At 39.8% G+C, this 27,453-nt stretch overlaps 1 protein-coding gene across 10 annotated transcripts in view; it reads left to right on the top strand.

The window, feature by feature from the left end:
- AP1S2 (adaptor related protein complex 1 subunit sigma 2) overlaps window positions 1-22,907 on the top strand; it is a 58,128-nt gene extending 35,221 nt beyond the window's left edge. For 3 of the 10 annotated variants that reach the window (XR_012800411.1, XM_075594125.1, XM_075594123.1), the window contains one exon: window positions 20,327-22,907. Coding sequence is in view for 4 of the 10 variants with exons in the window: in XM_075594125.1 (XP_075450240.1) it covers window positions 20,327-20,374 (48 nt within the window). In the remaining 6 variants the exon portion in view is untranslated. Of the gene's footprint in view, window positions 1-746; window positions 814-2,346; window positions 5,858-20,326 lie in introns of those variants that run through there. The other 7 variants (XM_075594126.1, XM_075594124.1, XR_012800412.1 and 4 more) reach the window with 6 other exon arrangements.
- Window positions 22,908-27,453: the final 4,546 nt, after the last annotated feature.

Raw genomic sequence — 27,453 nt, 5'->3', positions numbered from 1 at the left:
TTCCTGGAGTTTGTTACGAATGTCATGAATAGGAAACATAGCTTGAATCTCCCCCCCCCCCCCCCCATGCACACAAATTAAAAACATTGTAGTCAGAACGGAGATATACGCCTTCAGGTCTATATGGGTGTAGGTGAGGGGTGGGAAACTCCAGTCCTCAAGGGCCACCAACAGGCCAGGTGTTAAGGATATCCCAGCTTCAGCACAGGTGGCTCAGTCTCAGCCACTTGTGCTGAAGCAGGGATATCCTGAAGAACCTGAGCTCTCGGTGGCCCTTGAGGGCTGGAGTTGCCCACGCCTTGTGTAAGCACTGGTTTGAAACATGTTTGTGTAACGTTACCAGCCTGAAAGCTGTTTTTTCTCCTGTAAGGTTTACAAAAATCCTGGTGTGGACAGGGCCTACCACTAACCGCTTTAATGTTTGACTTCTCCATTTTGGTGTGTGTGTGTGTGTGTGTGTGTGTGTGTGTGTGTGTGTGTGTGTGTGTGTGTGTGTGTGTGTGTGTGTGTGTGTGTGTGTGTGTGTGTGTGTGTGTGTGTGTGTGTGTGTGTGTGTGTGTGTGTGTGTGTAAAAAAAATATATATATTTTTTTTTAAATCAATAAACTTTTTGTTGTTTAATGCATCTTAAAATAGAAAATCTGCAAGCAGGTGGCATACTTGAAAAATGTACTTGCTTTATTGGGTGCTCTTTTCCAATGGTGATGGATGTTGCATGACAAATGAAAATAATTGAATTTCTCTAGCACTTTTTTCTTAAGTAATGCATATTGAAGAAAACATACAGTATGCAAAGGTGCAGAAGCCTCAAAGGTAAGATATGAGACCACTAGGAATCTCTTCACTGTAATGTATTTGGTTGTAGCTCAATTCAGATGAGTTTTCTGCCATTAGTTGCAGTCGGTAGCAGAGAATGGTCTGTCATATTGCTTATTTCTAATTAAAATACATGATCTCTCCTTTAATTCATTATGCATCTGGGTTACATAATATTTTTTAGTAGCATCAACTTTCGAAACACTATTATTTGGGAGGTTACTTGTTATCTTGAATCTAGAAAAATACTGTAGTTTGGAAACAAAAAAAACTTTTATGTAGACATGTACTGTATATTATGTACTATACTATATGTAGGCCTATTTAAGTATATGCATTTGGTAGGGATTTCACACTTTAAGCTGTTAAATATGAATAGTTAGGGGATAATTCGGGTGGAATTTGTCACTCACCAGAACTTGTATCCAATAAATAGCTGTTTTTTGGTTCTGAAGAATTTCTGCTACCATCACGGTCCTGTATAGCATAATCTGTCATATCTCTGTTTTGATGATCCTACTTGCTATCAATAGGCATTTGCTTTTGCGTCAGCCACATAATATAGTGAATTAAGATGATATAATATTAGATACCTATATTTTCTTTAATTCTATATTTAGAAATTGAATGAGTTTCAGATTTTCTTTAGAGATTCAAATACATATTTTTGATCTAGTCTGAGCATATAAAGAAATTCCCACTGTACAATATCAGACGTATTATCCTGTCACACTTTGCCATTTCTGTGGATTGGATGAGGTGCATAATAATAATAATATAAAAGTTATGATTTTTAAAAAAATGTATTGTCTCTTTATTGCATCATACTATTTACTGGGGTATAAACCGAAACCAGAGAGAAAAGACCCCTGTGTAGCACTATCACCTTGTGAGATGATTGATTAATTAAAACATATTTTTTATTTTTATTAGGAACAAGTTAAAACAATTGACAATTTATTTCATTCTTGTTTTAAACCCCATTGTTTTAACTTGTTCCTAATAAAAATAAAAAATATGTTTTATTTAATCAATCATCTCACAAGGTGATAGTGCTACACAGGGGTCTTTTCTCTCTGGTTTCTATGTATTTAGCCCATTTTAAGCACCAACACCTACCACATCATTTAAGCTGAAGCGGGGGTATTTGTTCAGTGTGTTTTTTGGGGTATAAATCGGCAAGTTAGATTTATTTTTCAGTAGTTCGATCCATTATATAATATAAGAATAAATGTTGGCAATAGTTTTAAAAATATGGAAAACAAGTTTACACTTCTTGAGAGAGGGAGAGCGTTTAGCAAATCTATTAATCTTATTAACCAACCCATTTTACCAAAAATCAATATAATGAATTGTAATCCTCCTCTTTGATTCCACTTACAAAGTGTTGCTTACTTGTCCATAGACAACTGTTGATTCATAATAAGATTACCTGTGTGTTTTGCTTCGAGCAGGACTTGAATCTCTGGAGTAGTCTTGAAAACGTCCATTCATTTGTATTGTATGTGAACGTATGCATTTCTTTTGTAGCCACGTCATGAATACTTTAATGTGCCCGTGTATTAAATGACTCCGCTCTCCATGCATGCAGAATATCAAAGGAGTTTGACTTGGATTCAACATGGCGGAAAAAAGGCCTTGAATTGGTGAAACCGTCCATCTCGCTTTATAGCAGTATTTATCATAACTGTTAAATGTTCTGTGTTTCATTCATAGTATGTATGTATTCCGTCTTATCTGTTTCATGCATGAGTCTAGCCCACTGTTAAAGCTTTTATTGCAGCTCAGCTTTATTGCAGAGTTGATTTTTTTTATTTCCTTTTAAAACCCAAATAGACATTACTGGTTTTAGGATTGCTGTTGCTTGTGTTTAGAGAGCAAGTTGTTATGCCAAAGTACTATTTAATTATGTAATGGCTTCATTGCCATTTGTAACTATCCTTCTGTTGTGAAAAACAAACTGAACATTTAAAAAATGTGATATTAAGTTATTTCAGCTCATTGGTTCTCTAGTATGCATTTCTGAGTAAGTACAGTGCTGCTTCTTTAAAATAAACAAAAGTGTTTCAATGAGAGAGAGAATGGCAAAGTCACAGTGGCCAGGAAAGGGGTTTATTTTATTCTTGTATTAATTCAGTTTCTGCCATAGGATAGCTTTCCCCTAGGAGCTAATGCCTGTTTTGTCTGATTTTCACATGTATTAAATGTCACGCAACACTTTACATCGGCGTGAATACCACATCTGTCCTGTTAGTAAAGCGAAGGATGACGTTTGCTCATTTCAGGGGATTCCGTATATGAAGTTATGCAAACGGTTTCAGGCAATCTGCGGGGAGATCTATATATTGTTTGTATGTGTTGGCTTCAATGAAAAGTATTGTCACAAAAACAATTATTAGCTTTAGGTGTAGGGACTTGGTTTTAGCAATGTAAATTCAGTAAGGTCAGGGTAATGCACCTGATCCAGTCTTAACTGCTATTGATTTGAACTGATTTATAATTCATTTTACAATTTGACTTTTTAATAATTAGTTCTCTATTTCGCCAAATTTCTCTGACAGATCTTGGTCTGTGTGACAACACGGTTCTGCATCCTAAGTGGCTTTGGTTAACAATGCACAAAATCAGAGGTGCTCAACTCCAGTCCTCAAGACCCCACACCTCTGAGCCGCTGATTGAGCCTCCTCTGCTGAAGCTGGGATATCCTTAAAACCTGTTGGAGGGTTTTGAGTACTCGAGTTGAGCACCACTGCACTAAATGGCAGTCTGTATCTGTAGGCATATGATCCTGACATAATTATGCATGAGGCAATGCATTTTAAGTGTGCACCAGCCAGGTCTATTAACACCTTCTTACCTTAGCTGCTTACTACACAATGTTTGGAATTTAAAGCAGCTGTACTAGCGTGAGAAATAAGTCCTCGTAGTCTGGTCTCTGGCGTGTAATGTTTTTCAAAGAAGATTCCTTTATGTATGGTTTTGTCGAGTGGCATTTGCACTACAGTTAGACGTCCACCTACAAGGTCTGACATGAAACATTACCACAGCCACCATTCACACACCAATAAAAAAGAGTAGTGAGGCCTTGGAATATGTGTGAGGTAGAGCAGGGGAGCTCAACGCCAGTCCTCAAGACCACCCCCCCCCCTCTCATTTTAACCTCTGCATGTGTGAGCCGATGTACTAACCCAAGAGGGGGGCAGCTCCAGTCTTCAAGTCCCCTTCCCCCCCCCCCCCACCTCACCAACAGGTCAGGTTCTTAGGATATCCCAGCTTCAGCACAGGGTGGCTCAATCAGACTGAGCCTCTGATTGAGCCACCTGTGCTGATGCTGGGGCTGATTGAGCCACGCTGTGCTGAAGCAGAGATATCCTGAAAACCTGACCTGTTGGGGGGGCTTGAGGACTGGAGTTGACCTCTTCAGTTAGAGAAGTGGAATTAAGCACCACTGAGGTAGTGATAAGATACTGTACCCTTACTGAACCATTTTATTACCTGGAGGCTATAGTCCTCTGAGACTGAAGCCATTAATTGTACAGTATGTTATGAACAAATCCCATGTGATCCAACGCTCAGGTCTCGTGTGTGTGTGTGTGTGTGTGTGTGTGTGCGCGCACATGCATACAAACAAACAAACAAACCAAACGTTACTGCAACCCGTGGTGCTCTCGCGTGGGTGAAATAATGTGATGGACTTGCATTTGGCTGATTCAAAACCATGGCCGCTTCTAACCATGGAGCGTTGTGTATGTCTCACTGCAGCACGCCACAGGCTGCAATAACAATGGCTACATCTGCACACACGCATGCATAAGAATTATAGTAAACTGTAAATTTAATTAACTTAACATCTATCAGCTTGGAGCAATTTGTTGTTGTAGTTACAATTATTTGACCTCGTTAAAAAAAAAACCCTGAGGAAGGTCCCGTTAGTGGGTACGAAACGTTGGTGATTTGTGTCTTTCTTTTCCACAATATTTGTTCTACAAATCAAAACCTGAGTGCTGTCTGCTGATTCCCGTGCGAACGGTATTGTACGTGTGTGCGTGTGTGTGTGTGTGTGTGTGTGTGTGTGTGTGTGTGTGTGTGTATATGTATATGTATATAATTTGATAGTATGTGATGGGCCATATTTAGCCATCCAAAGAAGTTCATATTAAGGAAAAAATACCTAAGGCAACATCATAATGAGTTTGGAAGTAAAGCACCATCTTATCTTGGTAAATCAACACTTTAAAAACCACTACTGCCCATGTGCAGATACATTGCTTTAACGTTCACAGGTGTATTTTGAATTGTTTTGTGTGTGGTTGTAGAGAAATTGGGAATACGTAACTTTTGACCTGTGGTGCGCAGGTTTGGTTAGTTTGATCCATGTGTGTACCCACAACCTAGTATTGCGGTGCCAACAAAACTTGACCGTATAAAGCAGCAATCCTCTCTACTCTAATAATACAATTGTTTTGTTATCATTGCAAAGTCCTATCGCAGCTGTAATTGGCAATGTTACCCTTTTTAAATTCTGTAGTTGCACTCGGGAGGCAAATTTTCAGCAAATTATATATCCAATGAAGTTAAAATGGCCACTGCCATCCACACATTAAAACGAGATTATTGCAATGGTAACAGCTAGGTCTATATCCAAACGGTATAAACCAAGGGTAGCTAACTCCAGTCCTCGAGCTACCGTCAGGTTTTCAGGATATTCCCGCTTCAGCACAGGTGGCTCAGCGGGGATATTCTGACACCCTGAACGTTTCGAATCTCTTGAGGACTGGAGTTGGCCACTCCTTGTACAAACTAACAGTTTATAACTTCATTATTGCTGTTTATAAAGCCTTTAGCCATTTATAATACTGTGTCTACTAAGAGGGATATAAAACCAAATGACTAATATAATACCCTGTTGGGCTATTTTCCTGCTTTCAGTGCTATGTGCTAAGCTTTGCAAGACGTCTTTGTTATCTGCATCTTGCTTGCTTTCAAATAATATATGGTACTTTTTGTTGGCATGTCTAAAATAAAGTTTTGTTTGTGCATGCTTTTCTGTTTCAGTTGAATGCCTTTTCGTTGTGGTTCATGTTGAGGTGCAATATTCGACTACATACGTTTGCCTTGGGAAATGGGGCAAGCGCAAGAAGTGGGCTAAAATGTTTTTTAAAATAGTGTAATAATGAGTCTCCCATAGGATTGCCGGGCCAGCTATTCCACTGTGTGTAGGTGGGGGGGATTGTGTCTGTGTTTGCCCGAGATTGCAGGCCTGACCGTGATCACTACACATGCAATCACATGCTCCCTGTCATGAAAGTGAAACCTATAACTACCATGCTTTTCTATTGGTCTTTGGAGAGGCTGCCCCCATCACCCATACACCTTTTGTAATCTGCTGCAGTCCCTTCTGGCAGGGGTTACATTATAACTTTATAGACTGAAAGGAGACATGTACATTCAATACCCCAGAAAAGAGAGTAATTAAAGATCTATTTTTGTTCAAAAGATTCAACAAGAGCACAAGCCAGTTGAGAGTATTGGTTCAATATAGACATGGGGTATATACATGGATAAAGTAGCACACACAATCCCAGCCAGCTCAAACGCCCACACCGACCTAATCTTGACTATATGTAATGTCACATAGAGTGCCAGAGGGCTGTGACAGTATGTTCTGTCATTGTCGTTTGCTTTATACACGGATAAAGACCTGGAGTGATTGTCCTAAGACCAGGGGTGGACAACTCAAGTTCTCAAGGACCACCAACAGGTCAGGTTGTCAGGCTATCCCTGCTTCAGCACAGGTGGCTCAGTCCAAGACCATGGATCTCACTTCATTTATTATTCAGTCTCTCCATTCATTAAAATGAAAGAAAACCGTTAAACAGCGCTCCCCAGAGGAAGTAATGCCAGTGAAAGTGATATACAGTACTAGTGAAAACAGTGAACATTCAATGAATATACTAAAGGAATATTGAGGTAAGGTCCCCTCAATTAACGAGTCCTACAGAGCATTATATCCACTTGTTCAAATAAATTGCTGCATCCGGATCACATAATATTGTAATGAAGTGCTGTGTGGAGCTGTGTAGATTAACCCCTAGTTGGAACACGGTCCGGCAAGGATGTGAAGGGTTGTCTGGGGGAAGTCCTGAGACCCACCCAGACCCCTTACATAAATCCAGCAACTTGATAAACCAGTGCACCTGGGGAAGCTCCCACTTGAATAATAGTAACAAAGTACTCACATAAGTCCTTGTTTCATCCGGGTGTGTGTGCTCCTCGCTGTATGCAGACACAGGAAGAAATCACCCCTGCCGAGGAGAAGGATGAATCAGCGGGCACGACCACGCAGCAAAAAGTTGCAAAGGCTGGACTGGGCTATAAAAAATCTTTATTAAAGCATGGATTAAAAAACAAGAGGAGGGGTAACAGCCCCCCGCACCTCTAACGCGTTTCACCCAGTATGGGCTTTCTCAAAGAAAGCCCATATTGGGTGAAACGCGTTAGAAGCGCGGGGGGCTGTTACCCCTCCTCTTGTTTTTTAATCCATGCTTTAATAAAGATTTTTTATAGCCCAGTCCAGCCTTTGCAACTTTTTGCTGCGTGGTCGGGCCTGCTGATTCACCCTCCTCCTCGGCAGGGGTGATTTCATTCAATGAATATATACAAATATGCAAGTGACTGAATAAGTGCAAAAGTGAATAAAGAAACGCAGCTCAAAACCCTTTAGGAAAGGTCCCGCGGTGTTTCCTCTTGGTAAGGTGTTTGCAGACAGAAAGGGAGCGCAAATTAATCGGTGGTATATGAAAAAATTAAAATACAATATAGTGTAACGATGTTTATGATAATATTTTTTTGTGTTGAAGATTTCTTTGAACTCGGGACTCGCATTCTTTCAAATAATATAATGCATCTCCAAAACTGTGGCAAAATTAATGGTGCGGGATGTCCTGTGGCTCAGTCCTCTCTCAATGGTGTATCTAATTAGGCATATGGATGTACACTTACATCATAAAAACATATCGTGGGCACGTGATAAAAGCGAATACAGCACTGCTCTCCGATTCTCACCGCCCTCCTCAGCTCAGATCTCTCCTGACGAAGCAAAACCCTGCGAAACTAGTAGGGTCGTTGCTAGAATCCTGCTGACCCCACCTGCACCTGATCACACCCGTGATCCTCCTGCATCGTAGACCAGAAGCGCGCCACGAAACCGGAAGTGACACGACGGGAGAGAGATCTGAGCGGAGGGTGGCGGTGAGAATCGGAGAGTATTCGCTTTTATCACGTACGTGTCCATGATATGTTTTTATGATGCAAGTGTACGTCCATATGCCTTACTAGATAAAGCAGATATTATCACTATTGGGTTGCACTATGCTTGGGCTCTTGTTTTACATCTATGTACCACTGTCCATACACCGATCTGAGGGACACCACACCATTGAGAGAGGACTGAGCCACAGGACATCCCGCACCATTGATTTTGCCACAGTTTTGGAGATGCATTATGTTATTTGAAAGAATGTGAGTCCCGAGTTCAAAGAAATCTTCAACACAAAAAAATATCATCATAAACATTGTTGCACTATATTGTATTTTTATTTTTTCATATACCAGGGATTTATTTGCGCTCCCCTTCTGTCTCCATTCATTACACAGTACTTTTTGTCTCATTCTGTGCCTTTGTGTTGTTTGTATACAGCTTACACTATGCCAATAATTGTGAATAAACAATCCCTTATGTATGAAAAATATTTAATTGGGGTGATTTTGACTCGGAGCAGTAAACACAATCCATTGCAAAACAGCATCACTACTGTATGTCAAAGCTTTGCAGATTTCTTGCATGTTGAATCCTTTCACAGCTTGAGTTTGAAGGGATTGTTCTTACAGCTAAACAGCCTCAATAAAAAGATTAAACTGCCATTCCATTAGGCAAGCTATTTTACTACATATTCATTACACTTACGGAGCTTGCTGACTCCGAGTTCTACTTATTGGAACGTCTCATAGGACTAAAATACAATAATACAGGTGCTTAAGTGACTGGCACATTTTTTTTTTATATACTGTTGGCTCCTCACCGTGAGTTCGTGCTGAGTTTGCATGAAATACTAATAAATGATAGCTCTGTCCTCATTAGTTAACGGATGCATACTGTGTAAGCAGCAAAGGTGACTATCGGAGAGGGCAATTCTGATGACCTTGCCAACATCTGGATGATATTTTATATAAGAATAAGGAAGCCCTGATAAATGCTAATTATATTTACATTTTGTATAGAAAATATCAGTCACACTTAAGTAAAAATAAAACCGAAAAAGTTTTAAAGCAGCAAGTCCTCCCCCAAAAAGAAAGGGTTTTTGTTTCTTGCATGAACCAGGGGTTCCTATGCGATGAACCACGACACCAAGATCCGGGAAGTTTCTGATTGCTGAGATATTACATTTTTTTTACTTCTGGCAGTACTGTAGTTGCGTGGAGAAACAAAGATGGCTGTGGCATTGTCGAATCGAAACCTGCATTGTTATCTCACGATAATGTCATGGTTGTCTGTTGATGCTGGGGTGAGCCGTGCCCCAGTGGCCATATTGTTTCTCCGATTTTAAAATAATTTCTTATAAGGAATTTTCAAAACGAAACCTCTCTGGATCCCGTATCTTGGAGTCCCAAGATAAACAAATATATACCGGCATGTCTTAAAAAAAAAAAAAAAAAAATTGTGTGTGTCAAATGGAAATATTACTGTATGCTCAGGTCTGCAACCCTGTCTTTCACCATTATCACACAGCACTTCCACTGCAGCAAGGGATTCTGGGAAATTACATGCAAATGATCACAGTGCCATCTTTTTGCTTCAAAACCATTTAACATGGTTCCCTATAAACTTAAGCTTGCTGCATTTCACAGCTTTGAGCACAGCCTGGGTTAAGATGCATAGCCAGTAAACCCACCCACAGACAGTTGTTTCGACCTTAATGGAGATCCTCAGTGTGGGGTTGCTTATACTGGCTTTCCCAAATGAAGCAGGGATAGGTTTTACCATACTTAGTTAAGTTATGGTGGGTAAAAAAAGTGACAAAACCCCTCCACAGCAAAGCATATAGAAAATGGAAATATTACTGTATGCTCATTTGCATGTCTTAGACAGGTCTGCAACCCTGCCTTTCACCATTATCACACCACTTCCACTGCAGCAAGGGATTCTGGGAAATGACATTCACATGAGCACACAGTGCCACCTTTTGCTTCAAAACCATTGAACATGGTCCTCTAAAAGCTTAGGCTTGCTGCATGGTCACAGCTTTGAGCACAACCTGGGTTAAGATGCATAGCCAGTAAACCTACCCACAGACAGCTGTTTCGACCTTAATGGGTCTCCTCAGTGGGGTTGGTTATACTGGCTTTGCAAAATGAAGCAGGGATAGGTTTCACCACACCTAGTTAAGTTATGGTGGGTAAAAAAGGGACACAAAATCTCCACAGCAAAGTATTATATATAGTGTATATATATCTTCAAACATCACTTTCTCACCCTACCTTATCTACAGTACACCTGTTTTTTTTTTCTTCTGCTCTCTTAACACCTGTTTTAGCCATAGATTCCTTTGTAAACAAGTATTGCTGACCTGAGGAAGAGAGGAGAACTCTCGAAAGCTTGTCCTATGATATAAAGTGTTAGTCCAAATAAAAAAGGTATCACCTAATACTGAAGTAATCATTTATTCTGTGTGTGTATGTATGTGTGTGTATGTGATTATATATATATATTATATATTAGTATACAGAGTCAGATGGCACTTGCAGAAATGTTGAAGATAGGTGCTAGTCCCATAAAGCAATGAATAAAAATAGGAATTCCTTACCAGGCAGACCGGCGAATCCAAGACCACGCAGCAAGAAAAAAAGACAGCACTCAGTATAAATATCAAAAGATGTATTGAAGACAGGCACATACAACCGACGTTTCGGTCCTTAAACAGGACCTTTCTCAAGGCAGTGCTTTTTTCTTGCTGCGTGGTCTTGGATTCACCGGTCTGCCTGGTAAGGAATTCCTATTTTTATATATATGTTCCATCTTTATTTTGCACAGTATGGTATTCAAATCTAACACGTCTGAACTGAACATAACACGGTATTATCAGCTTTTTTAGCAGGATTATTTTTTAGTAACCAAACTCCTGCAGTACTTAGTGGCACAGCAATAAACATTTTCACACGCTCCGAAGTTTTAGCCACTTGTGCATGCATTGCGGTTCCTGTAACCATGAAGGAAATAATGAAGGACTTTTCGTTACTGTAGCGGCCAGATAAACATTTTTCTAAGGATCAAAGATTTGTGTGAGATGAAGCAAACGTCTGTGCTGTAATGCATTGCTCCATACATAGTTTTGTCATTTGAAACACAGTGGCTGAATATTTTCAGGCTTTGCACAGCTCACGAATATGTTTTCAGTATTAAATAGGCAGTTGAAGTGGCACAACAGAAAATGTTTATTTTTTACTTTTTATACTGTACATGCACCCTTTGATTAACTTTGATTGAAAACGAATTACTTAAGCTCCAGATCGATTCGTTCTCCCAAGATCGATAAGCAAAGATCCTGCTTCCCAGGGTTCACTTAATGGCTGCTTTTCAGTTTCAATCAACCGTTCAGTCAGTGTAACTCAGCAGCTACAATGTATTCTTATATTACCACGGTAACATTATCTATTGTTACATAAAGCGGCTCAAAACTGCAGGGAATATTGGCAACAAATTATCACATATAGGAAAGTTGCAAATATCTTGCATTGCTAGGGAAGGCTGCTAAAACCTGCTATTGAAATCAAAGGATGTGCAGTATATTAAAACTCATTAAAAATTGTATTAATTGTTGAATTAAAAAAAAAGTAGTATTATCTAATACGACAGAACTGATTTATTTAGACAAATGCACAAGTAGGATATTGCATGAATTACTTCTTTAAGAGTAAGATGATAATGATAATAATTTGTAGTTCTCTATTTTTCCTAATGATGGGTAACTGGGGGAGTCTCTGGGAACCAGTGCAACACGATTGAGCTCTTGGGACCTCTCAGAGCCTCCAATATGAATAACACACGCACAAAACGAGCAGCAACGGATTGGTGCTCTAAAGCCAATTGTTAGAATTTCAGAGAAGTGTAAAGTATATTAATAGTAGATGCGGTGGGCAGAGTGAATACAGTAAACTGGTGTTAACATGTGTATGGTACATAAGCAAGCAGAAGTCTTGCATAGTTTTTGCCCACTTAGCAACAGGTAAGGTTGCGATATACCTAGTGATAACACTGAAAGGTCCATTCAGAATCAGGTTTTGAAATTGGGATGGTTGATCTAAATGCCCAAACTGACTTTAACCATCTACCTGTACAAGAGCTATAACCCCTTTTCACCTTGTGACATTTCCCTGTGCTCTGCCTATCTGTGATAGACACATGGGTAATTGGAATAGCTACATAGTAGATGAGGTTGAAAAAAAGACATGCGTCCATTAAGTTCAACCTATGCTAAATTTAGACTACAGATACTTTATCTTATATCAGTACTTACAGTACATAGATCCATAGGAAGGCAAACAAAAACCCAAGTGACATATAATCCAGTGATATCTCATAAATGGAAAAATAAATTCCTTCTCGACTCCAAGAATTGGCAATCAGATTACTCCCTGGCTCAACATCCTTCCCATGTTTACTTATTTGGTATATCCCTGTATACCTTTCCTTTCTAAAAAAGATGTCCAACCTTTTCTGGAAAAAATCTATTGTAATCTGCCATCACAGTCTCCATGGGTAATGAATGTCACATTTTAACTGCCCTTACTGTAAATAACCCTTTACTTTGTTGCTGGTGAAATCTCCTTTCCTCCAACCCATGACCATGAGTCCTTTTGTACTGCCCTTGGGATGAATAGGTCTTTTGAAAGCTCCTTGTACTGTCCCCGAATATATTTGTATATAGTCATTATATCCCCTCTTAGACACCTCTTTTCTAATGTAAATAAATCTAATTTAGCGAGCCTCTCATAAATTAGATTTTCCAACCCCTTTATTAATTTGGTGGCTCTTCTCTGCACTCTCTCTAGTTCCATAATGTCTTTTCTAAGGAGTGGTGCCCAAAATTATACTCCATATTCTAGGTGTGGTCTTACTAATGTTTTATAAAGGGACATAATTATGTCAACTTCCCTTCCATCCATTGCCCGTTTGATGCAAGATAAGATCTTGTTTGCCTTTGCAGCTACTGCTTGACTTTGGGCTCTTGCTAAGCCTGCTGTCTACAAGCACTCCTAGGTCCTTCTCCATCAAGGATTCCCCTAATTTATCCCCATTAAATTTGTAAGTCGCCTGTTTGTTCTTGCTTCCCAAATGCATAACCTTACATTTATCTGTATTAAACCTCATCTGCCATTTACCTGCCTAAGTTTCCAGTCTCTCCAAGTCCTTCTGGAGAGAAATTACATTCTGCTCTGATTCTACTACCTTACACAATTTAGTGTCGTCAGCAAAGATGGAGACTTTGCTCTCCATGCCAACCTCAAGGTCATTAATAAAAAAAGTTAATCCCTGAGGTACTCCACTCACGTCTTTAGCCCAACCTGAAAAAGTTCCATTTATGACAACTCTCTGTTGTATTTCCTTCAACCAGTTTTCTATCCAGGTGCATATATTTTTACTGAGTCCAATTTGCTTTAATTTGTAAACCAACTTCTTGTGTGGAACCATATCAAAAGCCTTTACAAAATCTAAGTAGATCACATTAACTGCATTACCCTGGTCTAAATTCCTACTTACCGCCTCAAAGAAACAAATAAAGTTAGTTTGGCATAATCTATCCTTCATAAATCCATGCTGACTATTACTAATAATTTTGTTATCCATTAGGTATTCCTGAATATTATCCCATATTAAACCTTCAAGTAGCTTCCTCACTATTGAAGCTACTTGAAGGCTTAAAGGTCTGTAATTCCCCAGTTGTGATCTAGCTCCCTTTTTAAATATAGGCACCACATCTGCTTTAGCCCAATCTTGTGGTACTGAGCCTGTGGAAATGGAGTCCTTGCATATTAAATGCAATGGTTTGGCTATTACTGAACTCAACTCCTTAAGAATTGTTGGATGTATGCAATCGGGACCAGGTGCCTTATTTACTTTTAATTTTATCAAGCCACCTTTGAACTTCTTCCTCAGTTAACCAATTGTTAGTTAATATATAGGTTGTGGCTTCCTCCTGCGGCGCTACTATTGAAATTGATTCTTCCCTGGTAAACACAGAGGCAAATAATTTATTTAATGCTTCTGCTTTTTCCTTATCTCCAATAATCAGCCTGCCAATTTTACACTGAAAGGGTCCTATATTTTCTTTTCTGTTTAAAAAAAAAAAATGATTAAGGTACTTTAAAGAACGTAAATAATGGAAAAAAAAATTTGCCCAATACTTGCAATGGAAAACAAAGATGGTTTAGGGGGAACCCAATCTGAATCTGCAATATCCTATGACAATGATGTCACCGCTTTCAGTTCGCCACCAGTGGCTATACTGTTTCACTCCTTTGGAGTGTCAAGGTTTCGCTCAAAAAAGATATATACACCCGGAAAATAACCGAGCTGCACGAATTGCTGTTTCACGGTTCCTGACGTGTGTACGTATCGATATATATATTAAGTTAATGTTCCATCTTTATTTTGCACAGCATGTTATTGAAATCTTACACACTAAACATAACACAGTATTCTCAGAGTTTTCTTAGCTGGATTATTTTATGGTGACCAAACTCCTGCAGTACCTTATTGCTATTCCGCTAAAATCTTCAGAAGCCTCAAAGTTTTAATCGCTTGTGCATTCATTGCGGTTCCTGTAACCCTGAAGGAAATAATGAAAGACTTTTCGTTACTATAGCCGGACAGATTAACATTTTTCTAAGGATCAAAAATGTGACTGCGTGAGATTAAGTAAACTTCTCTGTACTGTAATGCACTGCTCCATATTTAGTTTTGTCATTTGAATTCTTGGCACCTGACTCTGCACACCTCACTACTATGTTGTACTATCTGCTAGTATATGCATATAACAGGGAAAAAATGATTTGCAGTTATCTTTCTTTTGCTAATGATATGTATAGGTTTCTATTGAAAGTATCCATTATGGACCTGTGAAGCAGGAATAAATATATTTCATAGCACTTTTAATAATAACTGGTTCACATAGTGCCTTTCTCCCAATGCAACTCAAAGCGCTTCACAATGATAGTATAGTGCACAGCAAGCAGCACATAGGAATTGTTACAGACACTGTCCCTGCCCAGATGAGTTTACAATCTATGTTTTTGGCGCCTGTGGCACAGGGAGATGAAGTGACTTACCCAAGGTCGCAAGGAGCTGACACAGGGAATTGAATCAGGTTCCTCTGCTTCAAACTTAGTGTTGTTATTATAGGTCAGTGTCTTCACTCACTGAACCGCTCCTTCAGCCCTAGATTTCAATTTTTGCTAGTATAGCAATTAGTCTATAAATTCAGCAAAAGCATTTTACTCTACTCAACACAATTCAACTGTCTTTGGAACAGGTTTATAGCAATTATTCTAAAATTGTTTGTCTACAAAATTACTGCTTTAATATATTCTTTTTTCCCTTTCCTTTTCTGTATGTCTTTCCTTGTTTTAGGATGCTAAAGTAAGTATTTTTCTCAATGTTATCTGATCTTTTTAAAAACACACACATCTTCGTTATTTATTTATTTTTTATAACCTATCCAATGTGTAAAGGTATCCAATATACAGTTGTGTGAAAAAGAAAGTACACCCTCTTTTTATTCTATGGTTTTACATATCAGGACATAATAACAATCATCTGTTCCTTAGTAGGTCTAAAAATTAGGTAAATACAACCTCAGCTGAACAACACATGACATATTACACCGTGTCATGATTTATTTAACAAAAATAAAGCCAAAATGGAGAAGCTATGTGTGAAAACTAAGTACACCCTTACTGATTCCGTAGGAATTAAGATGCTAAGTAGCAGACAGGTGCTGCTAATCAAATGCCCTTGATTAAATGATCATCAGCAAGTGTGACCACCTCTATAAAAGCTGAAGTTTTAGCAGTTTGCTGGTCTGGAGCATTCAGGTGTGTGTTAATACAATGCCAAGGAGGAAAGACATCAGCAATGATCTTAGAGAAGCAATTGTTGATGCCCATCAATCTGGGAAGGGTTATAAGGCCATTTCCAAACAATTTAAAGTCCTTCATTCTACAGTGAGAAAGATTATTCAAAAGTGGAAAACATACAAGACAGTTGCCAATCTTCCCAGGAGTGGATGTCCCAGCAAATTCACCCCAAGGTCAGATCATGCAATGCTCAGAGAAATTGCAAAAAAAACAAGAGTTACATCTCAGACTCTACAGGCCTCAGTTAGCATGTTAAATGTTAAAGTTCATTAAAGAACAATTAGAAAAAGACCGAACAAGTATGGTTTGTTTGGAAGGGTTGCCAGGAGAAAGCCTCTTCTCTCTTAAAAGAACATGGCAGCATGGCTTAGGTTTGCAAAGTTGCATCTGAACAAACCACAAGACTTCTGGAACAATGTCCTTTGGACAGATGAGACCAAGGTGGAGATGTTTGGCCATAATGCACAGCGCCACGTTTGGTGAAAACCAAACATAGCATATCAGCACAAACACCTCATACCAACTGTCAAGCACGGTGGTGGAGGGGTGATGATTTGGGCTTGTTTTGCAGCCACAGGATATGGGAACCTTGCAGTCATTGAGTCGACCATGAACTCCTCTGTATACCAAAGTATTCTAGAGTCAAATGTGAGGCCATCGGTCCGACAGCTAAAGCTTGGCTGAAATTGGGTCATGCAACAGGACAATGATCCCAAGCACACCAGCAAATCTACAACAGAATGGCTGAAAAAGGAAAGAATCAAGGTGTTGCAATGGCCCAGTCAAAGTCCAGACCTCAACCCGATTGAAATGCTGTGGCTGGACCTTAAGAGAGCTGTGTATAAACAAATGCCTGCAAACCTCAATGAACTGAAGCAATGTTGTAAAGAAGAGTGGGCCAAAATTCCTCCACAACGATGTGAGAGACTGATAGTCATACAGAAAACGATTACATCAAATTATTGCTGCTAAAGGTGGTTCTATAATCTATTGAATCATAAGGTATACTTAGTTTTTCACACATGGCTTCTCCATTTTGGCTTTATTTTTGTTAAATCATGACACGGTGTAATATGTCATGTGTTGTTGTTCATCTGAGGTTGTATTTACCTAATTTTTAGACCTGCTAAGGAACAGATGATTTTTATTATGTCCTGATATGTAAAACCATAGAATTCAAAGAGGGTGTACTTTCTTTTTCACACCACTGTATTATCAGGTTAAACTGCATAGCGCAGCATACTCGCATAGAAATGTGTTTGTCTGATTATGGTCTTTGTCATATCGTGTTGTCCATGGTATATTCTTGTTCTCCTGTACTGTTTCTGTTGATTCCTTTGATTCCTGTTGATTCCTTTTATATTCCATCTGCTTATCATCCAGTTTTAAAATGTTTTGTTAAATAATATGGCCCTTATAACAAACAAATACAAAAACGTATTAAAACCAATGACTTTTGGTATAACCCTTTCAGTGCCATTGGGGCCTAGAAACTCAATTGCAAGTAAATTGGTTAATTGTGCAGTGCTACTTGGGACCACATTGAATACGCAACTGATTTATCAATTGAATTAGGTGATTTGTGCCATTTTTAAAAGGCACAAGCATTTTAAATAACTTTTCAAAGTCTGGAACATTTTCTTCTTATTTGACTTTACAGCAATGAGTCTCAGTGGGGGATTGTTATAAAAGTAAAGAGTATTGATGCAAATCTACATATTTTAATAGGGCCCATTAGGAAAGGATGCAGGGTAAGCCCATGAACATGGCTGGGAAGCCCACTACAAACTGCAGGTTATAATGATTCCATTGTAAACTTTGTTCTTTTAAAGGCTATAGTCACCTGTTTTTGTTTAACCTTTTTAAGCCTACTACTGCGATTACAGTAGTTCAAATTGCTATTACGTGGGGTTGTACCTTTTCAGTGCATATTAACATGTTGGTTATAGTTTTGTCCCTTTGGATAAAAGCTGTATGGAATAGAGTGTAAGAAGAAATTATTTTTGTGTGTGTATATACTGTACATTGTTATTGAATGGGGAAAAACAACTGAATTTTATTGTACCCAACACTTTCCAAGTAATACATGAATATAACTTCATACTTATCTTAGTGTAACAAATTGGTCTCACTGACCCATTTTTCTCTCCGGCCCTTATTCGATACGTTGCGAGCCGCCAAATACAGCTCAACCCCGTTATAACATGATCCGTTACAACGCGAATCCGCTTATGACGCGATGCAAGCATGGCTCCCAATTTTCGTATTTATGAATACTTTACAACACGATTATTGGTATCTTAAATACATTATTGTGCAATGCATACAATTGTACATTATTTCTAACGCGATCCGCTTATATCGCAATGTGATTCTTTGGACCCCAAGCACAGCGTTATAAGGGGGTTGAGCTGTATTGCATTTGACTTGGAGACTGACAACTATTCAACTTCTAGTTTTAGCCATCGTTAAAGCAGAATAGTTTGACTTCTGTTTTCTTATTACATCTTCCCTGGCAAAACACAAAGACCAAGCAATGTAGGAGAGAGGGACCCACAACTTTCAACCAAATGGGAACACCATCCTCTCCACAATCATTGCAGCAAACCCTCTTCTACGTGATTCACTGCTATTAATATCCTCGTAGAACTATGAGAATTAAATTCATTGTCGGCCCTTTGCTTTTAGAAGCCATTGCAAAAACGTTTTTTTTTTAATATAAATAAAGCACTAAAGCAGGTGTATCTCATTAAAAGGGATATTGTCCTCATTTTATAACATCCCGTAAGGTTAGAGATTCTCCAATTTTAAGCTTGGCATTATACAAGAATTGCTATTTTTTAATTTTTTCAAACCTGAAGCAAATGCAAAAATATCTGCATTAAATAATAATTTTTACAGTGCACAGACATTTTTTAGCGGAACGTAGTTTTGTTCCAACACAATGTTAATAAAATGGAAAGCAACCCGAAATGTAGCTTCGGTTACTACTGTAGAGGGTTAAAGAATGAACCTTGTTTGCAGTCTACTCTACGCTACTCTTGCCTATTTCTTCTAGGAGGTAATTGTAGACTCCCTACTAATAATTATTACTTAAATATTTGTGTGTTGAGACCATTCAAGTATTTTGGTATCACTGTACTGCACCCATTCCTTTGGATTACATCTTTAATCTTTGAAATAAATATACTTTTTAAATCTTCAGATTCATCTATGTACTGAACTACTGATCTGCTGCCTATGTCTCAATAACCGGGAGAAGAGTACAGTACATAACTGAAAGAGCAATACTGACAAAGTATACCGGGGTGTACTGTTTTAACCAACATAAAATATAACTTGTTAAATGGGAAAACTAGCCAGTGTTTGGGAAATTGTAGACCTTTAGTGGCTGCCTCATTTGAGTACACTGCAAATCTGCAACTCCTTCTCCAAGAGATTAAGCATACTACACATTCTCTGTTAGTCAGCAGATGGCAAGTCTGGACAATTTGTAATTACCTTGCAGTCACCCACGGTGTTCTGTACCTAATATTTAGACTGTCTGGCCACCAAAACACTGCATAATAGCGGTTCTAGTGTTTAATTTGATTCACACCTCCCCAATGCCACTCTGAGTGAGCCTGTTCATCCGCTTATCCATCTGCAACTGGGTAATGTTTCATTCTGCCATTCAGATTCCATATTATTGAAATTAATTTTACAATGAAAGGGATTTTTTTTTTCATAGTTACCATACCTGCCAATTACTCCCAGGTCAGTAATGTCACCCAGCCCTGGTTTTGAATGGTTTGTTGGCAACACTGATTAAACAGAGTATGATCTGAAAAGAGCAGCCTGGGTCATTATGACATCATTGCTTTGGAGTTGGTTTGGCTGGTGTGTAGCAATGTTTGCTATTGGCCCTTGCAAACGCTAACTGTGCCAGGTATCCTGGAAGGATTAGACTACTCTAGGGAAGTTCTACAATGCTAAGCTTTTGAGGCAGAGAATGACTGTCTAATGTTGTAGCTCCGAGTGCTTTCTTTCATTGTGTTTAGCTTGTTTACTTCTGCACAATGAATTTTGCATCCACAAACATTCATAACAACATGAGTTGTGTCTAGGTACAGACATGGCACCCCCATAGTGTTTGGGTGGGCCATGGTGAAGGAGAGGAGGTGCCCCTCAACTTTGCATCTGTCCGTATGGTTACGGACATTAACAGGGCCCTTGCTGGTTTTCTCTTAATCTGAAAATACAAAGTCTTCATATTAAACACTGTCATTCTATAAATTACTGGCACTGATTACCACTGTATCTTATTTTACCTCCACAGGAAGCAGAGACACCACGGAGTGTGCTTGAAGAAATTGGGCTGACATAAACTTCCTCCCGTGTCAAGGACGCCACATTGTTGTCAAATCAATGTTCACTGCCTTCATCTCAGTGTTAAACGAATAGTGTAAGATGCTGTCTGTCAGTATTACTGTACTGCTAAACGGCTTTAGTTAAATCATCTACAAAGAAACATACTAAATTAGAAGTAAACATAAGTATTAGACAACTGTAACATAAAGGGAGTTAAACATTTCAATTTAAGCATGTCCGTGGTGCATTTCAAGGAAAACTAGTGTATTGTGACTGCTATTTGCATTTCTGTTTATTTCAAGGTGATTTAGGTATTCTAAACTGATAACATGAGGGAAAATCTACAGTACATCTACTGCTCTTTAACGCCTTCAGTACTGCCTGTAAACTCCAGGAGCGAAAGGGTTAAACATTTCTTTTGTTTTTCAGCTAAATGGAGAATTTAATATCTGGGGTTTTTTTTGCCACCAAAGATAAGAGTATTCCTGTGTACAGTACTTTACGAGACAATTTTTAGTTTGACAAAAAAAAAAAAAGGGATTCAGATACTGTTTACCACAGATTTTGTTTTTTTCCAACAAACCAAAGAATGTGTGTGAAACTGCACAGCAAAGACTGATAGGGCGTGATTCTTTAAGGCTTATTATTATTACTTAATAGGGTTGCTACTGTACATTGAGTACAAGAAAAGCTTCAAAGTACAGAGGTCCAGCATGGAACCATAATTTTTTTTTATTGATGTTTTCATACTAAAGCTTCAGTCATTCCTAAAATCAAAAACATGACAACCTCCCCGATGTTTCTCCAATGCTGAATAATCTTTCAGAGATGTTTCAATATGCAGATGCTGGGGATGTTCCCTCTGTTGGGAAATGTAATGATATTCTGCACTCATCACTGCCACATAATCCTATTGGAGCTTTGACATTCGGAGAGTATATGTTGTGTTATCTAGGGGAAAATGTCACACACCAAATCATTGTAGGAGCATGTAATACAGGAGTGGCAAGACTGGTATATATTGTTGGCTTTAAATGGAGTTTGTAACACCACAACTTTCAATATATACAGTACTTCCTTACCCTAAATGTGTCTACTCTATTGTTTCTTTTTTTACATTGTAGAGAAACAGTGAATCGTACTTTGTGTAAAGAAAGATGTATGTACTAAATACTGGTTTCCGTGTTTTTAGAGGGGAAAAAAAAAATTAATACTTGCACCCACACTTACGTATGACTTGTGTGGTTTTTATACGGACTGCAGACCTTAAGGTACACTTGGATTTAGAGTAAAATGCGAAATTATAACATCATAATTGTGCAGGCACACTGTGTTGGAAGATCTGAAAGAACTGGGACATCACACGAAAGGAAGAAGCTATGTGTTTGAAACCCCTTCCAAGCTTCAGGCTGCCACGTGAACATTAGAACAGTGAAAACTTCTAGAAAAAGATCTCCCCTTGTCTTAGTAAAACAAATTAAAAATAATAACTGACCTTTCCAGTGCCGGGTGTCCTGCAACCCCAGAGTGTCTGGTGCAATCACGTAATGCACCCACGGCATGGGAACAGAAGGCCCCTTACAACCCATTCAAGTGAATAAGCCATAAAGAGTTTTTTTGGGAAAGCATCGCTTATGAAATATGGTCCTTAATCTTCTTAGCATGGTGCATGTGGAAAGGAAGGGACAAGAAACAAAGCCCAGAAACTGAATAGCACAATTGCATATACTGGACCAGTAATAAGAAATCCATGCTTCTCTTTTTTTTGTCTAGGAAAGTGATACAACGGATTGTAAAGTAGATGTACATATTCATAGCTTCAAATCTACATGTCCCTGCAATTATATCCAGTTTGATAATATCTGAAACACATCGCTAAACCAGCATAACAAAAAAAAGCTATGTAATGTGTATAGGAAAGAAAAAATGTGGGGATCATTTTCAATGGCTTAACTCCTTTATTGTCAGCAAAGGCGTTAAATAGAAGTAGTGCTTTGAATTAGTTATACCCACTTATACTGTACCATATGATGTCATCAGTAGTTGTACAATGGGTGTACGCAGTTTGTAGTGAGATCTTCCGAAAGTGTTAAGGGAAGTGCATAAATTAGTAAACTTTAAATGACCATGAGTGTGCAGTACATTATAGAGCAGTAGATTGCACTTCCTTCCACCAGTGAAAGGGGTTGATTAACCTCAGGACATTATTAGTAGTACTATAAGTATCTCTACACAGCCCTTATGAGCATCTCTATAATGTTGTCTTCGGAAAACTGTTCATTATTCAAACCGTAATGAAGGCACAATGATAAATATTGATCATGTCAGTTCTGTATTAGCAGCATAGCAGGCACTCATTTTGAAATGTGAATACAGCAATTTGTGTTATACCTCTAAATTTGGTTTTGGAAGCCTTTATTCGTTTGGATTTTTTCATGTGTGCTTTGCTGCACTAAGCTTCGTTGTAACTGTGACATGAATATTCCACATAATCATTGTCCAAGTGTTTACATGTCCATTCATTTGTAATAAATGTAGGTTTTTACGTCCCATGTCTCCCAATTTTTACTATATAATAGTTTGCTTAAGGTGAATCTGTCTTTTTATTAAATAAAATATAGTGTGCCATGCTTATTAACCAGCACTATGCCACAAGCACAACTACATGCTAATTATGAGTTCCCAAAATCCAACAACATTCTGTTAACCCCAAAATAAGACACTTTGTAATAAAACAGCAATATCCCAGCCCCCCCCCCCCCTTTTTTTTTTTTTAAGTGAAACTTCTTTGCTGGCGCCTACAGAAAAAATCCTTACCTTGTAATGAAAAACCGTAACGCAAGTGACGTCACGGTACTAATGAATGCACCCGTCGCGCGTGACCGGCGTGCACGCGCATGCGCACAAAAACAGCATTCTAAGCTGCACGGACCTTACACTAAACTTGCATGTGCAGAAGGGGTTGTGAGCCGCGGTGCGCATGCGCTGAAGCCAATTGTCACCCTCACACATGCGCTATAAAGCTGATTTTGTGCCCTGGCTCCCCCGAAATGTCCTCTTCAGCTGGGAGTTGCGACGGGGACTGGCCTTGTCCCCGCCGGGGGGGGGGGGGGAGGCAAAGGAAAGAGGGGGGGAGCTGCTACGGCAGAATCATTGTGCACAAGCCTAATAGGTACTGCCCCCATTCTCGCGCATGCGCAGAAAGCATCGGCGCACCAGCAGCAGGACACGGAGACAACACACACAAAATAAATATAGAAGTGAATATAGCTTAAACACGCATTCTAAGGCAAACTTCTTTGCGTTTTGATTCTTAATTAGAAACATCACCATTACAAATAAAATTTCTGTGACAAACGACAAAGAAGTTTCACTTAAAATGCGTATGCTCGGCCCACACACACACTTTTTTTTTAATTATGTTTATATTTAAAGCATCTGACAATGTATAATTCTACATTCTTACCTAAGCTGGCAATAGTTTGGTGCTCCTGTGATACATCTGTAAAAATCCTGATTGTGTGCCTAACGAAATGGTCGCCTTATAACTTTGTGCTACAGTCAGTGAAATGCTGCAGCTGATATAATGTTCCATATTACTAAGTAACCCATTATTGTTACAGCTTTTAGAGTAATAGATAGCAGACTGCCTGTGATACTTTGTTACCAAAAGGCAGAAGTGGATGTGACTTTCTAAATGGTTGCTGAAGCAACCAAAAGGATAACCAGTACCTAATAATAATAAAAAAAACAAAAAATGCACACACCAATAGATTTAAAAAATAAAATAAAAAATAAGATGACGTTTTGCTACTTTAAACTGCAAGTATTTGCATAATGTTGGAATACGCTATTTCATTGTATAAGTCCAGCTGTGATGTGGCAAACTCATTTAAACCATTTTCCTAGTTTCACTACCAATATATAGCAGTGGTACTCAACTCCAGTCCTCAAGATCCTCCAACAGGCCAGGATTTAAGGCTATCGCATCTTCAGCACAGGTGACTCAGTCTTCGACAGCCACCTGTGCTGAAGCTGGGATATCCTTAAAACCTGACCTGTTGGAGGCCTTACATAGTTACATAGTAGATGAGGTTGAAAAAAGACGTAGGACCATCAAGTTCAACCTATGCTAAATTTAGACAACAGATACTTTATCCTATATCTATACTTACTTATTGATCCAGAGGAAGGCAAACAAAAAACCCCATTAAGGAGAAAAATTAATTCCTTCCTTACTCCAAGAATTGGCAATCGGATTAATCCCTGGATCAACATCCTTCCCATGTATACTTATTTGGTATATCCCTGTATACCTTTCCCATCTAAAAAGATGTCCAACCTTTTTTTGAACAAATCTATTGTATCTGCCATCACAGTCTCCATGGGTAATGAATTCCACATTTTAACTGCCCTTACTGTAAAGAACCCTTTCCTTTGTTGCTGGTGAAATTTCCTTTCCTCCAACCTCAAGGGATGGCCCAGAGTCCTTTGTACTGCCCGTGGGATGAATAGTTCTTTTGAAAGCTCCTTGTATTGTCCCTGAATATATTTGTATATAGTTATCATATCCCCTCTTAGACGCCTCTTTTCTAATGTAAATAAATCTAATTTAGCTAGCCTCTCCTCATAAGTTAGAATGTCCATCCCCTTTATTAATTTGATGGCTCTTCTCTGCACTCTCTCTAGTTCCATAATGTCTTTTCTTAGGATTGGTGCCCAAAATTGTACTCCATATTCAAGGTGGGGTCTTACTAATGCTTTGTAAAGGGGCATAATTATGTTTACTTCCCTTCCATACATTGCCCGTTTGATGCAAGATAAGATCTTGTTTGCCTTTGCAGCTACTGCATGACATTGGGCACTATTGCTAAGCCTGCTGTCTACAAGCACTCCTAAATCCTTCTCCATCAAAGATTCCCCCAATATATCTCCATTTAATTTGTAAGTCGCCTTTTTATTCTTGCATCCCAAATGCATAACCTTACATTAATACATCTGTATTAAACCTCATCTGCCATTTACCTGCCCACGTTTCCAGTCTCTCCAAGTCCTTCTGAAGAGAAATTACATCCTGCTCTGATTCTATTACCTTACACGATTTAGTATCATCAGCAAAGATGGAGACTTTGCTCTCGATCCCAACCTCAAGGTCATTAATAAACAAGTTAAAAAGCAGGGGTCCCAGTACTGATCCCTGAGGTACTCCACTCACGACTTTAGCCCATCCTGAAAAAGTTCCATTTATGACAACCCTCTGTTGTCTGTCCTTTAACCAGTTTTCAATCCAGGTGCATATATTATTACTGAGTGCAATTTTCTTTATTTTCTACACCAACCTCGTGTGAAACCGTATCAAAAGCCTTTGCAAAATCTAAGTAGACCACATCAACTGCATTACCCTGGTCTAAATTCCTACTTACCTCCTCAAAGAAACAAATAAGGTTAGTTTGGCAACATCTATCCTTCATAAATCCATGCTGACTATTACTAATACTATTACTAATGGAAATTTTGTTTTCCATTAGGTATTCCTGAATATTATCCGTATTAAACCTTCAAGTACCCTATTTCCTCAATTCTAAGACGCCATCGATTCTAAGACGCACCCTTGATTTAATAAAAAAATTGTGGGAAAAAAAAACCCAATATATTAAATGTGCAGATTTTTTTATTTTTTTAAGCAAACAGTAGCATACATTTATCTGCACTAGAGAGAGGCAGACACAGAATGGGGAGAGAGAGAGACAGTATCGGATGAGCAGAGAGAGAATGGATGGGGGGAGGAAGGAGAGAAAGGAGGGAAGGGGGGGGGGAGAGAAAGGAGGGAAGGGGGGGGGGAGAGAAAGGAGGGAAGGGGGGGGGGAGAGAAAGGAGGGAAGGGGGGGGGAGAGAAAGGAGGGAAGGGGGGAGAGAAAGGAGGGAAGGGGGGGAGAGAAAGGAGGGAAGGGGGGGAAAGGAGGGAAGGGGGAGGGAAGGAGGTGGGAAAGGGGGGAAGGGGGGGGAAAGGAGGGAAGGGGGGGAGAAAGGGGGGGAGAAAGGAGGGAATGGAGGGATGGGGGTAGAAGGGGATGGGGGAGAAGGGGATGGGGAGAAGGGGATGGGGAAGAATGGAGACAGTGGAGGGGAGGGAGACAGTGGAGGGGAGGAGGGGAGGGAGACAGTGGAGGGGAGGGAGACAGTGGAGGGGAGGGGGGAGGGAGACAGTGGAGGGGAGGGGGGAGACAGTGGAGGGGAGGGGGGAGGGAGACAGTGGAGGGGAGGGGGGGAGGGAGACAGTGGAGGGGAGAGGGGGAGGGAGACAGTGGAGGGGAGGGGGGGAGGGAGACAGTGGAGGGGAGGGGGGGAGGGAGACAGTGGAGGGGAGGGGGGGAGGGAGACAGTGGAGGGGAGGGGGGGAGGGAGACAGTGGAGGGGAGGGGGGGAGGGAGACAGTGGAGGGGAGGGGGGGAGGGAGACAGTGGAGGGGAGGGGGGAGGGAGACAGTGGAGGGGAGGGGGGGAGGGAGACAGTGGAGGGGAGGGGGGGAGGGAGACAGTGGAGGGGAGGGGGGAGGGAGACAGTGGAGGGGAGGGGGGAGGGAGACAGTGGTGGGGAGGGGGACACACATAGAGAGACATACACAAACACAGAGTGACAGAGACACACACACATACACAAACACACACAGAGTCACACAGAGAGAGACACATACACACACACACACACACACACACACACACACACACACACACACACACACACAGAGTGACAGAATCACACAGAGAGACACATACACACACAGAGTGACAGAGGATCACACAGAGAGAGAGACACATACACACACAGAGTGACAGAGGATCACACAGAGAGAGAGAGACACATACACACACACAGAGTGACAGAGACACACACACACACAGACACAAACACACACAGAGTGACAGAGAATCACACAGAGAGAGACACATACACACACAGAGTGACAGAGAATCACATAGAGAGAGACACATACACACACAGAGTGACAGAGACACACACATACACAGAGACACATACACACACAGAGTGATAGAATCACACAGAGAGAGACACATATACACACAGAGTGACAGA

Source organism: Ascaphus truei, chromosome 3 (assembly GCF_040206685.1).
Source record: "Ascaphus truei isolate aAscTru1 chromosome 3, aAscTru1.hap1, whole genome shotgun sequence".
In the NCBI taxonomy this organism is placed as follows: domain Eukaryota; kingdom Metazoa; phylum Chordata; class Amphibia; order Anura; family Ascaphidae; genus Ascaphus; species Ascaphus truei.
The sequence above is the reverse complement of the archived record's forward strand: the minus strand, read 5'-3'. Positions and strand labels throughout refer to the sequence as shown.